Below are 14815 nucleotides of genomic sequence, written 5' to 3'. Positions count from 1 at the left end.
GACGGGACGGGACGGGACGGGACGGGATGGGATGGGATGGGATGGGATGGGATGGGACGAGATCCCCGATTCCGGGGATCCTTGGCAGGGATTGAAATGAGAATGGGGAAGGGATGGGGTAGGAATGAGGAGCAGATGCGATGGGAAAGAACGAGATGGGATGGAGCAACATGGGGATAATGGGGCATGGGGTAGGATGGGAATAAGAACTGGATAGGTCAAGGATGGGATGGGGCTGACACAGAGCATCCCCTCCCAGACCACCACCACCACCACCACTCCCACCCGCCCTGCCAGCCCTGGGCAACTCCCAGGATATTAGGGAAAATATCCTGGCACCCCTGCCCCTTCTCACCCCCTCATCCCAGACCCGGAACACCCCCCAAGCGCAGCCTTTTTTCTACCCTGATAGATTTATTGAAAAATTAAAAGCACAAGCTCTGTATATATAAATACGACGACATTGCCAGCGATTTACAAGGCCTCCGGTTGCTCTCTCTGCATCCCCACCCATGGCCAGTGCCACCCACCTGGGCACCTTGGGGACGAGCACCCAAGGGAGCAGCAACCCCCCGAAAACCCCTCCAGCCTGAGCCACGGGCCCACCTCGCTCTGTGTGTGGCACTCAAATGACAGCAGGGACACCCAGACTCTGCCGCCCTCCCACCCCGCTCCCAGCCTGGCCGAGGGGGAGAGGATGTTCCCTGCCCCAGAGAGGACAGGGATGGGGACTTCAAGGGACGTGCACTGATCTCTGCCCGTTCTCAGCCTGCCCTACGCAGGCAGTGAGTCTGCAGCGGGCGCAGGGACATTTGGGGACAAGCCGGGGGTGTCTGCGCGTGCGGGGTGGCGCAGCGGGCGAGGGCTGCGTGCTGTGAGACGCTGCTGTCACCCCTCAGCGCCGTCCTTCATCCCCATCCCAGTGCTCCCCATCCACCAAAGCCCCGCTCCTAAAGGGCGACGTTGAATTCTGTGACCAAGAAATCGATGTAGTCCTTTTCCTTCAGCTTAAAGGCCTCGGCGATGATCCGGGCGGCTTCCCGGTGCTCTTTTCCTCGGAGCCCTGTGCCGTTCACCTCCAAAATGACGTGTCCCACCTTCAGCTTCCCGCAGTTGTGTGCTGAGCCTCCCCGCTGCAGGAGAGAGAGGTGTCAGCTCATGCTCCCACCACTCCCTGCATCAAGCAGGGGTGAGGGAAAAAATGGAGAATATTTCATATCTGATATGATGAAGGTGAAATATTTTGCTTTTTGCAGAGAGGGGATGAATTTGGCTTCTCTCCCCTGCTTGCTCCTGGAGTGTGAAGCCAGCTGGGGTGGCCAAGAATAACCAAGGCAGAGTTGGCTTTGCTTTTTTTTGCCATAAGTAACTTGAATTTTGCCCCAAGTAAACAGCAAACAGGGGGACAGCTCCAGAGGGCTCAGTTCTCTGGCTCCCATCCACCATTCCCCCTCCTCAATCCTCTGTCTGGCAGTTTCCAGACATCTGGAGACAGCAGCCAAGCTTTCAGGGCTGTCCTGACCTCCTTTGAGATGTCTGGAGCAAATAGCTGGCTCGCAGGAGGTGTGTTCTGGGATGGGATCATCCACGGGACATGGATGCCATCCCTCAGCACAGCAGAACCGTGCCTGTGGAGGTGCAGGGCTGTAGTGGGGGGTAAACCTCCGAAATCCCCGTGGCCACAGCTCAAGGGCTTTCCCCAGCCGGTCCAGGGAGAAGAAGGATGGGATGGGATGGGATGGGATGGGATGGGCATGGAATTCTCCCATCCCAGCCCGCCCTACCTGGATGGTGACGATGCGGGGCAGCGGCTGCCGCGTGTTCGCGCCGCCCTCGATGGCGATGCCCAAGGTGGGAGCGCTCTTGGACACCCGGATCAGACATGACGTGGGCTCCAGGAGCCCTGGCTGTGGGGACAGAGGGCAGCGCTGCTGAGGGGGCCTGGACACCACGTGCCAGCCGTGCTCCCTCGGCCAGGGCACCACAGCAGGCAGGGACGCTCTGGCTGCCACCACAGAGGGACAGACACAGCCTGCAGTTGCTTTCTGACTCCTGACATCCAAAACCCCAACTCTGGGCAGGTCTGGAAGGGTTTGGGGAGGAGCAGAGCAGCTCTCTGCCTGCCTGCCTGCCTGTGTCCCTCAGCCTCACCACCTGCAGAAACACCCAGCTTATATCTGAGAGCTGCTGCCGCCTTCCCTTTTGGGCGATGGGTGACTTCACTCATGTGGCCCGTGGATGTCCCAGGAATTCTCCCATGCCCCAGGCAGCTGCTTGCTGGAGCTGGGAGGGATGGGATTTACCCAGGACAGAGTGAATCAGCCCTACAGCGCCCTTCTCATCCACTCCTGACCCCTTTCCCCACAACTCAGCCCCCCAGAGAGCTGACTGGGTTCAGCAAAGAGGATAAATATCCCAGCAAAGCACAGACGAGTGGTTGCTGCCTGTGGGCAGAGGGAGTGGAACAGGCAGCCAAGGCAGTGCGGCACAGCCCCGGGTGCCCCCTCCCACACAGAGCAGCACCCCAGGCCCCCCTCACCGGCTTGGAGGCCCCTTCTGGCACCCCCTCGCTCCTCGCGGCCTCCTTGAGGCTCCGGCTTTTCCCGGGGCCTGGCTGCTGGCTCTTGTCCTTGCCGCTCGTCTCGACCTCCCCGATGTCCACCCCGCTGTCCTCGCTGAGGGTCTGCCCGCTGTCCGACAGCTGGGAGAGCGTGGAGGCTGGGGAGAGACGTGGCGTTAGCAGGTGGGCAGTGCCAGGGCCGGGGCCGGCTGAGCGCCCCTGGGCCACGGAGCGAGGGCAGCTCCTGCTCCCAGGGCTGGGCAGCTTCCCTGGGATTCACACCGGGGCTGCAGGGCAAGGTTCCCAAACAGGCTCTTTCAGAACCATGGAGTTGCTTAGGTGGGAAAAGCCCTCTCAGATCATTGAGTCCAACCACAAGACCAGCACTGCCAAGGCCACTTTCTAAACCGTGGCCCCAAGCGCCACATCTACATGGCTTTAAAATTCCTCCAGGGACAGGATCTCCACCACTGGGCAGCCTCTCCCAATGCCTGACCTCTCTCTCAGTGAAGAAATTTTCCCAATATCCAACGTGAACCTCCCCTGGCACAGCTTGAGGCTGTTCCCTCTTGTCCTGTCCTTGTTTCCTGGGAGGAGAGATTGACCCCAACTCACTGCAGCCCCCAGTCAGAAGAGCAGAGCTGTGCACAGGCAGCATCAAGGGACAAGTGGCCTCAAACTCTCGTCTGGGATCCAACCCAGACCCCAGACTGGGATGGAGGGAGAGAGTGCTGAATTCAGGCATCCTGCTAGAGGCCAGTTTATGCAGCCCACGCTCCACAGCAGGGTCAGGGAGGAGACAGGCACGAAGCCAAGCGAAGAGGCGCTGCCATGTAGGAGCTTTCTGCCCTTTGAGGATGACGGCCAAGTGCAGATGGAGACTGGAAATGCCAGGAGCAGCGGCGCAGCAGCACCTGCAGGGAGAGCCGGGGGTCCGGCACAGCGGCACCGCCGCCCCTCGCCCGCACTGACCTGCAGTGACGGCACCGCGCCACACGAGGGCGACATTGCCACTCGTGTGGGCCCCGCAGCGCGGGGGGCGGGGACCCCCCCTGGATCCCCTTCCCTCTCCATCTCCGAGAGCCCATGGGACCCCTCTTCCCTCTCCATCTCCGAGAGCCCATGGGACCCCTCTTCCCTCTCCATCTCCGAGAGCCCATGGGACCCCTCTTCCCTCTCCATCTCCGAGGGACGCATGGAGCCCTGCACGCTGCTCCCTCACCTCCACTTCTTTTTCCCGGGATAAATGTGACTCCCGAGCGGAGTGTGGGCACTATTAGATTCCCCCCCCCCCCCCAAATACACAGTTAATTGGAAAACACCAGAATTATTTCTGGTCCTTGAGATCACAGAATGGCCTGGGTTGGAAGGGATCTTAAGGCTCCTCTTATCCCACTCCCTGCCATGGGCAGGGACACATCCCACTAGACCAAGCCCCAATGTCCAGCCTGGCCTTGGGCACTGCCAGGGATCCAGGGGCAGCCCCAGCTGCTCTGGGTACCCTGTGCCAGGGCCTGCCCACCCTCCCAGGGAACAATTCCTGCCCAATCTCCCATCCAGCCCCGCCCTCTGGCAGTGGGAAGCCATTCCCTGTGTCCTGTCCCTCCATGCCTTGTCCCCAGTCCCTCTGCAGCTCTCCTGGAGCCCCTTTAGGCCCTGCAAGGGGCTCTGAGCTCTCCCTGGAGCCTTCTCCTCTCCAGGCTGAACACCCCCAGCTCTCTCACTCTCCATAACAGAGCTGCTCCATCCCTTGGATCATGAGATCCATCATGAGACCTGAAACCTTGAGATCTGCCTCCTGTCCCGTTCCTCTCTCTCGGAACACCCCAGGGATGGTTTTTTCCAGCTGCTAAGGTGACACCCACCTCTGGCCTGGGGTAGGGGCCTCACTTCGTTGACGTCGGGCTCGCTGTTGGGCTGGTGCACCTCCACCATGATGAAATGCTGGTTGGCCACGGCCTGGGGGCTGCCCTTGTCCGGGGGAGGGGGTGCCGGGTGCGGGGGCGGGGGAGGAGGGGACGGGGATGGGGGGCTCTGAAGCCCCTCCGGGGATGGGCTCTTCAATCTGGTTGGGGACTGGACCCTGGGGAAGGGCCCGATGGGGTGCTGGCTGACCACGGAGAGCTGGGCGTCCGCCGGCCGGCGGGAGCTGTGCAGGGACGGCGAGATGGTGGCGTAGATGGCGCTGGGGGCGGAATCCTCGGTGGACGTGGAGGCCGTGGAGGTCACGCTGACCGTGTCCTTCTCGGGGGGGTTGGGAGGGGGAGAGGGGTTTCGGGGGGCCACGAAGAAAAGGCCAGACTGGGAGGACTCGGAGGAGGGGCGCTTGGGCTTGTCCTTCCCTGGGATCCGGTGCTGGGCAGAGGAGGGGTCCAGGGTCTGGGGGGCTGATGGAGGAGGAGGAGGCTTGAAGTTGGGTGGTTCCTCTGGGAAGGAGGAGAGATCATCCTGCCAAAGCAAGAACAGTTTTTAGGATGCCATGCCCAGGCTCAGTGTCTTCATCTTCTCACACTGACCATGGCTAAAGGAGCTGGTTGCTATAGAAACACCTTCCTCACCTTCTGACCATGTTCCAGAAACACCTTCCTGACCTTCTGACCGTAAGAACATGACTCACAGATGAGCACAATTACAGGACAAACCACCCAACCTCTGCTTTGGTTTGCACAAGGCTGTTCCTATCCAGCCAGAATCCCTCTCCTAAACCCATCTGATCAGCTGGGTTCAGTGACGCCTCTGGGGGGTTGACACGGCAGAGCTGCTGAAGCTGAGGCACATCCCAGTACCCCCCAGTTTGCCTCCTGCTCCCACCCAGCTCCGTGCAGGGCTTTCCTTACCAGGGACACGTCTGGCAGGGTGTTGATGCTGCTCTGGTGGCAGTCCCCAGCTCCCTCCAGCTCTGACGTGTTCTGAGAGGGCAGAGAAGGAAGAGAAAGCCGTGGCACAGCAGCAGGAGCCACCAGCGCAGTGCCAGCGTCACAGGGAACGGGCAGAGGGATGCTCCAAACCCCTCCCCATGCAGGGCCAGTCTCACCCAAAGGTTTTTGCCTCCTTGGGGGTTCCCTGGAGACCCCCAGCCCTCCCAAGCATGCTGTGGACCTGATAAGTTGGGGTGAGCTCCTCTAGGCCCAAATCAGCTCCTCCTGCTGAATTTGGAAGCAAGGCAGGAACCTGAGGGCTGCACGTTCAATACCTGGACTTTTTTCCCCGAGGAAGGAAAATAGAAATTTAAAACCCTTCCCCGCATCCAAAGCAGTGGGTCTGAGACACAGAGAAGCCGCTGCCACGGCTTTATGAGTCAAAAACGTCACCAGGAAATGCCACACCACCGTTCTGAGGATCTCACAGCTCCAGCAATCCGGAAGGGCTGTGGGAATCTGTCAGCAGGGCTGGGCCCACGGAGAGGCCATGGATGCAGCCAAGGAGAGCAAACCAGCACCTGGCTAGGTCAGGGTGGCAGAGTGCGGGGCACAGCAGAGCTGTGCCTGGCCCTGCTGAGGGAATCCTCTGCCAGGGGGGACATCCCCAGCTCCCCCAGTGCCCCTGCCAGGGCAAACTCAGCCTCAGGCCCCCCTCCCACAGCAACTCCTGCTCTGCAGAGAGGCTGCTGCTGCTCAGAAAGGCTGAACTCGGCTCCTGTCACGCTCGCAGGGCTGTGTGGATGGGGCAGGGCACGGTTTGTGTGTGAGTGCCCGCTGTTTATTGCAGGGTAAACAGCTGATTAGCTGAAACGCCGCTGCATCTGCATCCCCCCCAGCTGCTGGAGGCTGCTGCTGTGCCTGTGAGATGTTCGCCTCCCAAAATAGACATGGGAGACAATTAAGACCATTAGAGGAACAGCAAAAACATTGATGCAAAGTGCTTTTATCTCCGTGGCTTCTGAAGGAGCCCTGGAGAATGGGAACACAAAGAAACAGCTTGTTCAGGGAGTGACAGGTAAAGGCTTCACTTGGGAAAGTTTCCTTCCTCGGGCAAAGGGTGGCTTCATCCTCAATTATTGCAACATAAGGGCAGGTGGCTTTTAAACGGGAAGCACAGAAGGATTTGGGTTGGAAAAGGATTTTAAAGATCATCTAATTCCAACACCCTGCCATGGGCAGGGACACCTTCCACTGTCCCAGGCTGCTCCAAGCCCTGTCCAACTTGGCCTTGGACACTTCCAAGGATCCAGGGACAGCCACAGCTGCTCTGGGGAATAGGACTGGGAGCAGCCAAACTGACACAGTTGTGTCACTACTAAAATGGGAAGAATCTGCCCAATGTCCCCCTAAAATCTCCCAGGGCCATGTCCCCCAACCCTGTGCCCATCACAGGCCACGTCCCCCAGCTCTGGCCCGGCAGCAAGGACCAGTCTGTCCTGAGCTGTGGCTCCTCTGCAGAAGCTGGGTGGGCACAGCAGCTGTCCCTGTGCCCCCCAATGCCACTGCCAGGGACACTGATGCTGCTGCTCCTCCTCAGGGCAGCTCTGGCTGCTGCAGGGTGTGAGCAGGAGATTTGCCTTTCCCCAGGCTCAGTTCTTCGGGGGCAGAAGCAATTAAGCAGTGATTGCTCTGGGCCATAAAACACGATGGCTTTTAAGCACATTTGCTTTCAGGAATTGGCTATTTCCAGGCTGTGCCTTCCTGGATTTCCCTGGAAAGATTCATGGAAGCCACTGCCCTGAAAAATGAGGCTCTATTGAGGAAACTGCTCCCTGCTGCTCCTCTACCCCATCTATTTTCCAGTTCTCCACAGAAACTGGGGCCAGGTGAGGCCTTTCCAGCCCCTTCTCAGAGCAGCTGGGAAATGTTTGTACTTCTTATCCTACAAAGAGTCCCCAGCAGGAGTGAGGGAGCTGCAGAGCATCTTTCAGACAGGCAGACAGTTTTCACTTGCAGATTAAAGGGTGGAGAAACTGACACCTCCCCAGGGAACGAAGCCCAACCTTTAATTAACCTCTCAGCTCCAAATCAGTCCCCTAATTTCCAGTTACTGCTAACGAGAGCTTTGCTGAGCTACTCAGCCTGAGTCCTGCGGGGTTTCAATTTTGAACAACTGCACCAGCCTGGGAATAAGCCTGTCTTTCCTCCTCTCTTCCCTTCCATCTCCCACTCCAGAATGCAGCCACAGGGATGGAGGAGCCCCAAGCCCTTGGTCCAGATTTTAGGGGCTCTGAGGGTGCACAATGACCCCCATGCAATGGTTTCACTGTCTCCATCCTCATCCTCTGAGAGGATCATTCCCAGCACGTGGGAACCCTCCAGGTGGGATATCCCAGGGAGCTGGGGTAAGCCAGCACCTCTGGAACCAGTCCTGGGAGGAGAAGACACCTCTGGATGGCAGCAGCTTTGCCAGGAGGTGGTGGAGAGGAAAAACAAAACCTACAGGGATATCAATTCCTTCATCCCAACACTGAGGGCTGGGCTGGAGGCAGGGACAAAGGGAATGCCAGGAAAAAACAGGAATTTCCACTGCTCTGGTCAGACATGCTGCACCTGCTTATTGCAGTCTGCAGCCAATCTCTGCCCTGCAGGACTCATCTCGAGTCCCAGGATTTCCAGGAGGTGCTGGTGACACTCAAGACAGCGGCTGAGCATCCGTGGCTGGCACTGTCAACCACAGCATTGTCTCATTCCCAAGAATCCTTCAAGCATTCCTTAACGGAATCCCTTATCCCACGGCAGGGCCTGCCCAGCCTCACCCTGCTGATTTTTGGTGGAAGTTCACCTGCCAACCCACGGGACAGCTGGCCTGGCCTGGTGTCACAAAGCCAAAAAGATCAGTGTCCCACGGTTTGGGGTGCCTGGGATAAACTCCACCTGGGAATGCTACAGCACTCTGCTGGATAAGCGCCATTCCCACAGGGAATTCCCCCAGCTCACAGCTGCAGCTCCTCTCTCCCAGCTCTCAGCTCCACCCTTTGCTCTCTGTGCTTCCACTGACCCTGTGATTCCCTCCCGGCCGAGGAGCAGGGAATGAGCTGCACACCCTGGAGCCTGCAGCTCCCCCCAGCCCTGATGGGCACTGGGGTTCCTGGGGCTCTGCCACGTCCCTGCTGCAGCCCACGCGAGGATTTCTCGCACGCATTTCGAGTGCACTGAACTGCCCACGGATCTCTGCACACCCACGGCCCATGAGGAAAAATTCTGCCCCATCCTGAGGTGTGCTGGGATGTGAGCAGCCAGCTGAGAGAGCTGGGGCTGCTCAGCCTGGAGAAGAGGAGGCTCTGCAGACACCTTGTGTGGCATTTCACTACTTGAAGAGGGCTCTAAGAAAGATGGGGACAGATTTTTTAACAGGGCTTGTTGTGATAACACGAAGCGGAATAGTTTTAAACTAAAATAGGGGCAGGTTAGATTAGATTAGATTAGATTAGATAGAAGGAAAATGTTTTTTCACAGGGAGGTAAGGCCCTGGCACAGGGTGCCCAGAGAAGCTGTGGCTACCCCATCCCTGGGAACATCCAAGGCCAGGCTGGAGCAACCTGGGATAGTGGAAGATGTCCCTGCTCACTGCAGGGGCATTGAATTAGATGGACTTTAAAGATCCTTTCAACCCAAACCATTCTGTGTTCTATGATTTTTCTACTGGTATTTAGCCAGGGTGCCCACACAGCCACATAGCCCAGCAGCAGGCAGGGCAGGGAGGGCAGGCTGGGCTCTGACAGGCTCCAAAACCCCATCCCCGAGGTGTCCGTGGCCCTCAGGTAGCAGCTGGGTCTGGTTCAAGCTGAGCCTTGTGTGCACTGCAGCGCCAAGGACTGGGGGAAGGAGCTCTCCTCAGCAGAGCCACGGGAGGAAAGCAGAGATGGGTGGCAAGAGGTGGCCGTGCAGGTGCAGGAGCCGCAGCTCTCCCTGGCCAGCCCGGCCCTCCCCCTGCCCACACACACACACTGACCCAGCCCCTGCAGCCCCTACCTCCATCAGGTCTATGAGCCACAGGAGCCGCTCCTGGGGATGTGCCAGGGGGAGGGCAGAGGAAAACAAGCAAAAAAGCGAAAATGTAACGTCAGGGAAGGCGCAGAACAAACGAGTGAGCTGAGCAAATCCCGACCCCAAAAGCCTCCCTGCAGAATCCACACCCAGTGGCATCCAGGGCTGGGTGGGAAGGCTGGAGTGAGCCCCTCCTGAGAGGGGTGCTGGGGAGGGGAACAGCAGCAGGGGCTGAGGGCAGAGAGAGCAGTTTGGGAGCCCTGCCCTGCATCTCTCCTGCTATCCAAGCACCCATCCACCGTGAGCTGGTGCTTGGCAGCTGTTTCAGCACGAGTGGGCACAACCATCTGCAGCGCCAGCATTCCCATCACCGGGCAGCGCCTGGAGCAGGGTGTGTTCTCACACCCATGGGAAGAGGTGCCACACAGCCAGGGATGCCCTGCAGTGGCACTGAGGGACACTGCTCTTGAAGGAAACTTTGAAAGCAGTGCCCACTCCCTTCTCTGTGCTGCAGCAGCACCCTGGTGTCTCTCCCCGAGCTCTGGGCTCATGTGCCAGGTGGGGTCAGGCCATTGCTCACACACCAGACCCAGCAGCCATGCCTGGCACATGCTGAGCAGCAGGAAGCACACCTGGGAGCATGTGGCACCAGCCCCGGGCACTGGCACAGCCTGAGAGCAGGGTGTCACGCTCAGCACACAGTCCTGGCAGACCTGTGCCAGCCCTCAGAAGAATTTTCCCAGCAGCTCCTTAGAGAGCAGAGCCAAACTCACTTTGTTTATGTGGATCCAGAAAGGATCTCACCGAAATCCCTCCTGACCAGAGCAGGTGGCTCTGCTACGGGTACTTGTGGATTTAACAGGACAAAAGCACAGCTCTGATGCTCTGACACGCTCTGAGGTCTCTCACAGGCAGGCAGAGGCCCAGGAAAGCCCCCTCCTCAGGGTGGACCCTCCCCAGCCCCATCCCAGCACCGCGGGCTGCTTTCCTTGCTGAGGAACCAGCACAGAGCCCATTGTTTCTCCTCCTTTCCACAAAGGGTTTAATTTCCAAGGTTACTAATGCATTTATGATGAAAGGCATTTTATGGCGAGGAAATTAATTTGGGGGCTGAGTGCCTGCACAGTCTGAGGTGATTACAGTAACTTAATTAGACGGTGCGTGCGACAGGGGCCTGGCAGAGACGTGGGAGTGCTGCTGCTGCTGCTGCTGCCGAGTGCTGGAGAATGGGCTGGGAATGGGATGCAGCTGCCTGGCCACTGTGGCTCCCACTGGGATGGGGAGCAGGCAGGCAGCATCTTCAGGGAGGTGACTGAAGAGCTGGCGATGAGCAGCAGGCACGGCATGGCAGCAGTGCACTGCTGGGATTTCAGTGTGGGTGCAGCTCCAGTGGATTTCTGGAAGCAAGGCAGGCTCCATCCCTCACTGGGATGAAGGGACACGCAGCCCTCAAGCAGGGGACAGCAGCATCTCAGTGTCAGGAGCACAGAGATACCCAGCACATGTCATGGCATCACCAACAAATCACCCAGACTGCACGGAAAAATTCCTTTGGGGGAGTCCATAGGGGAAACGGACCGGACAGGGTTCCCTGTGGGGTAAATGCCTTTACACCGCTCCAGGGAAAGCAGTTTGCTGTAGGGACTGCCAGGAGGAGGTGCTGAAAGGAGCGGGATCAGGCAGGAGGGACCTACCCGGGCCGAGCTGACGGTGGTGGCAGTGAAGTGGCTGCTGGAGGACGAGACGGTGTCACTGTAGGACATCATGGAGTAGGAGTCGGTGCTGGGCCCCACAGGCTGCCGGGCCTTCATGGACTCGATCTCCCTCTTCAGCACCAGGTTGTCAAAGCGGTCGAGGTCTTGTGGGGAGATCACCCCCCGCACCTCGGAGAGCAGCGAGAACTGGCCAGGCACACACAGCCAGAGACACGTTGGAGCACAATCACATTCCTGGGAAGCTGGAGACCTCCCTCCCACCATGGGCAGCAGTGGCAGTGAGATTTACTGGCAGGTAATGCAGGAGGTTTGGTCCTAAATGTGACCAGAAGCTCCTCTGCCACTGAACACCAGGGTGCATCCCCCCGAATGGCCCTGGCACAGGGTGCCCAGAGCAGCTGTGGCTGCCCCTGCATCCCTGGAAGTGTCCAAGGCCAGGCTGGACAGGGCTTGGAGCAACCTGGGATAGTGGAAAGTGTCCCTGCCCACGGCAGGGGGTGGAAAGAGATGATTTTTAAGGTCCCTTTTAACCCAAACCAGTCTGGGATTCTGTGATGGTTCCATGATAATGTGGATTTGGCTTCCATACCCTCCCCCTTTCCCTGAGCAGATCACTGGGCCACACTGTGACCATGTCCACACTGTGCCAGTGACTCTGCTCAGCCCACCAGGCCCAAGAAGCCGTCCCTGCCCCAGCGTGGGCCTCACCTTGGCGTGCGTGTTGAGCAGCTCGAAGAGTGCCATGACCAGAGCGTCCACGGAGATGTTGCCCTCCTTGTACTCGTCCAGGTAGTAGCCCATGGTGGCCCGCTCCTGCTCGTTGAGCAGGTGCCGGGCCTGCTCCTCCAGCATGACGCGGGTCTGGCTCACCATGGTGCTCAGGGTCACCTGCGAGCCGGCCAGCCCCCGGTAGAACACGGGCTGCAGGGGACAGGGGACAGGCTGGGAGGCCAAGGGGTTGGCAGTGGGAAGGAGGGCAGTGCTCTGCTCAGACAGCCGGGCTGGACCAAGGAGTGTCCCTGCTCTGGACTCTGCCCACCAGCCCACTGTGCCTGCGTGTCAGACACTGCCTGTGGCAGAGCTGGGAATCACACTGGAAGGAGGATTTTGGGAATGACTGGAAGGAGGTATCCTCAGGAATTCATCAGCAAGGCTGTTCAGTGTCACCACTTTTTTGGGTAGCTGCAGAGCCATGATCAGAGGAGCTGAGCTCTGCTCCTGGGCCAGGGACAGCAGCCAGGGAGCGGCTGGAGCTGGGCCAGGGCAGGCTCAGGCTGAGAGCAGGGAAAGGTTCTTCCCCCAGAGGGTGCTGGGCACTGCCCAGGCTCCCCAGGGAATGGGCACGGCCCCGAGGCTGCCAGAGCTCCAGGAGCGTTTGGACAGCGCTGCCAGGGATGCCCAGGGTGGGGCTGTTGGGGGGTCTGTGCAGGGCCAGGGGTTGGACTGGATGGTCCTGGTGGGGTCCCTTCCAGCTCGGGATACTCTGTGATACTCTGATTCTCTGAGTTCATGCAGCACCAGTTGAAAAACAAAACAGCTTCCCAGCCCTTTTCAGCAACTGTCCCCCACCGAGGCACTGATTTAACCCCAGGCTGTGCTCCTCCCTGGCAGAGCTGGGGGAACTGGGGCCACGGGAGACAGGCCAGCTCCCCATCCTGTGGAAAAGGCACATTTACCCCCACTGCCAGCTTGAAGCAGACCTCGGTGAAGAAAGAGCCACTGGCAACCAAAGGAGCCCCAGGGAGAGACAAGCCTGGCTGCAGATGAAAGACGTTTTTCCTTTGAGAGGGATTTCTGAGGGGAGATCCTTGCTGTTTCCTCCCAGGCAGAGCTGGCACAGGGATACAGAGCCAGACAAGACCCTGACTATCCCAGAGACAGAGAGGAGCTGAGGCTGGGGAACATGTTTTGCCAGCAAAGAGTACAAAGCTGTTATCATCGAGAGCCACCTGTGAAACCTCCCTTCATTTCCATTTAAAAGCAATGTGCTTTGCAAAGAGGTGCGGGGAGAAGATGCTGGCACGGGGCTGCAGGCACAGCACGGGATGAGTCCCTGTGCCTGGTGAGCTGCAGAGGGCTGGGACAGATCCCAGCAGCTGCCAGGGCCCAGAGACAGCCACCATGAGGAAGGAATCATGGTAGGGTGGAGGGGGTGCCCACGGTCCTTGGCCATGGGTGATCATTGCCCCTTGCCCATTAAGGTGCTCATTGCCAGGCCAGAGGGCACCAGATGTGCTCAGAAGTGACACAGGAGAGGGGACACCACTGTGTCACTGTCTGCAGAACCCAGCAGAACCCTAACCCAACACGGGGTGGGGAGCAGAAAGGCCCATTAAAACCCTGCTAAAACCAGGAGCACAGATCCCTCCCTCCCACAGAAAATAAAACACAATAGCAATGAGATTTTTTCCCAAGGCATCAGGAATGTCTTACCCTGGCTGCCACGTCCATAGCATGGTCACCCACTGCCCTGCGAGGAGGGAGAAGACCAGTTACCACTGAGTGCCTGGCACCACACCTGGCACCACACCTGGCACCTTCTCTCCTCTCTGGAGAGCCAAAAGCTTCTGGCCTGGGAGAAGGGGAAGGGACAGCACAATATTGTCCAGACCTGCTCCACCTTACAGGCCAGAGATGCTTCAATGGACCCCAGAACTGGGAGCTCCATGGACAGGCTGGGGACCCCCACCCTCCTGGGGAAGCACGAGCACCCCCAGGGACTCTGAGCTGACAGAACCCCCCTCAAAAAGCTCCCTGGGCACATACCCTGCTGAGCTGAGCAGGGTCTCTCCGAGCTGGGAGCTGGTGATCCAGCGCGTCTCGTCCACGGTGGTGCGGGCGTGGGGCAGGCGCCCGATGTCCTTGACCGTCATGATGAGGTGACGGGAGGACTTGAGCAGCTTCACGGCCTCGTCGTGGGGGATGCTCAGGAAGCTCCGGCCGTTCACCTCCAGGATCTGGTCTCCCACCTGTGGAATCAGGATGGGGGGAGCCTGGCAAGTCCATGGAGCTTTCCTCTTGGGAATAACACCTTCCTCTCCCAGCAGGGAGGAGCTGCCCAGTCTAACCCAGCACCAAATTAGGGACACAGCAACTGGAGGGACCAGGGGAAAAAAAAAAAAGCTGCTGGATGGAGACCAAGCCCTCAAGCTGGGAGCCAGTGAGGACCAGTCTGTGATGCCTGGAGGAGCCTGTTGAGGATCTCAACTCAGACTGATCTGCCCAGTCTCCTCCATCAACCAGACCAACCCCAAAGAACATCAGGGCCTCCAGCCCCAGTCCCTCCTGCTGCTCCAGGAGGCCAGGAACCCTCTGTGGAAGCCCCAAACCTCAGATCTCTGCATGCAGCAGGGAGGGTCTCACCACAGCCTCCAGCACTCTGCAAACTGCACCATCTGGGACAGCTGCATTCCATCTCCCCTCTCCTGTTTCCTCCCCAGCTGCTCCTAAGAGATTTCATTTTGTGGGCAAGGCCTTTGCTGGAATGAGGAGCTTCCCTGACAGCCAGGCCTTGTCTGAGACACAGCACCCATCTGGTGTTTCATCCTTCATCCCAGCTCCTCTTCCTCTGCGCTTCCAGGGCATCCAGAGCTGCTCCTCCTCACTCCCGTATCACAATTCACCCTTTT

At 58.9% G+C, this 14815-nt stretch overlaps 1 protein-coding gene across 1 annotated transcript in view; it reads right to left on the bottom strand.

The window, feature by feature from the left end:
* Nucleotides 1-950: 950 nt before the first annotated feature.
* WHRN (whirlin) overlaps nucleotides 951-14815 on the bottom strand; it is a gene marked incomplete at both ends in the record, with an annotated part of 45843 nt that continues 31978 nt past the window's right edge. The window contains 10 exons of the mRNA XM_082294979.1: nucleotides 951-1133; nucleotides 1785-1907; nucleotides 2540-2718; nucleotides 4426-5008; nucleotides 5398-5469; nucleotides 9457-9489; nucleotides 11166-11372; nucleotides 11895-12107; nucleotides 13620-13656; nucleotides 13953-14155. Of these exons, the coding sequence (XP_082151105.1) occupies nucleotides 951-1133; nucleotides 1785-1907; nucleotides 2540-2718; nucleotides 4426-5008; nucleotides 5398-5469; nucleotides 9457-9489; nucleotides 11166-11372; nucleotides 11895-12107; nucleotides 13620-13656; nucleotides 13953-14155 (1833 nt within the window). The remainder of the gene's footprint in view (nucleotides 1134-1784; nucleotides 1908-2539; nucleotides 2719-4425; nucleotides 5009-5397; nucleotides 5470-9456; nucleotides 9490-11165; nucleotides 11373-11894; nucleotides 12108-13619; nucleotides 13657-13952; nucleotides 14156-14815) is intronic.

This window comes from Coloeus monedula (assembly GCF_965178545.1).
Source record: "Coloeus monedula genome assembly, chromosome: 21".
NCBI classification, from domain to species: Eukaryota; Metazoa; Chordata; class Aves; order Passeriformes; family Corvidae; genus Coloeus; species Coloeus monedula.
This window is presented reverse-complemented; position numbering and strand designations above follow the sequence as displayed.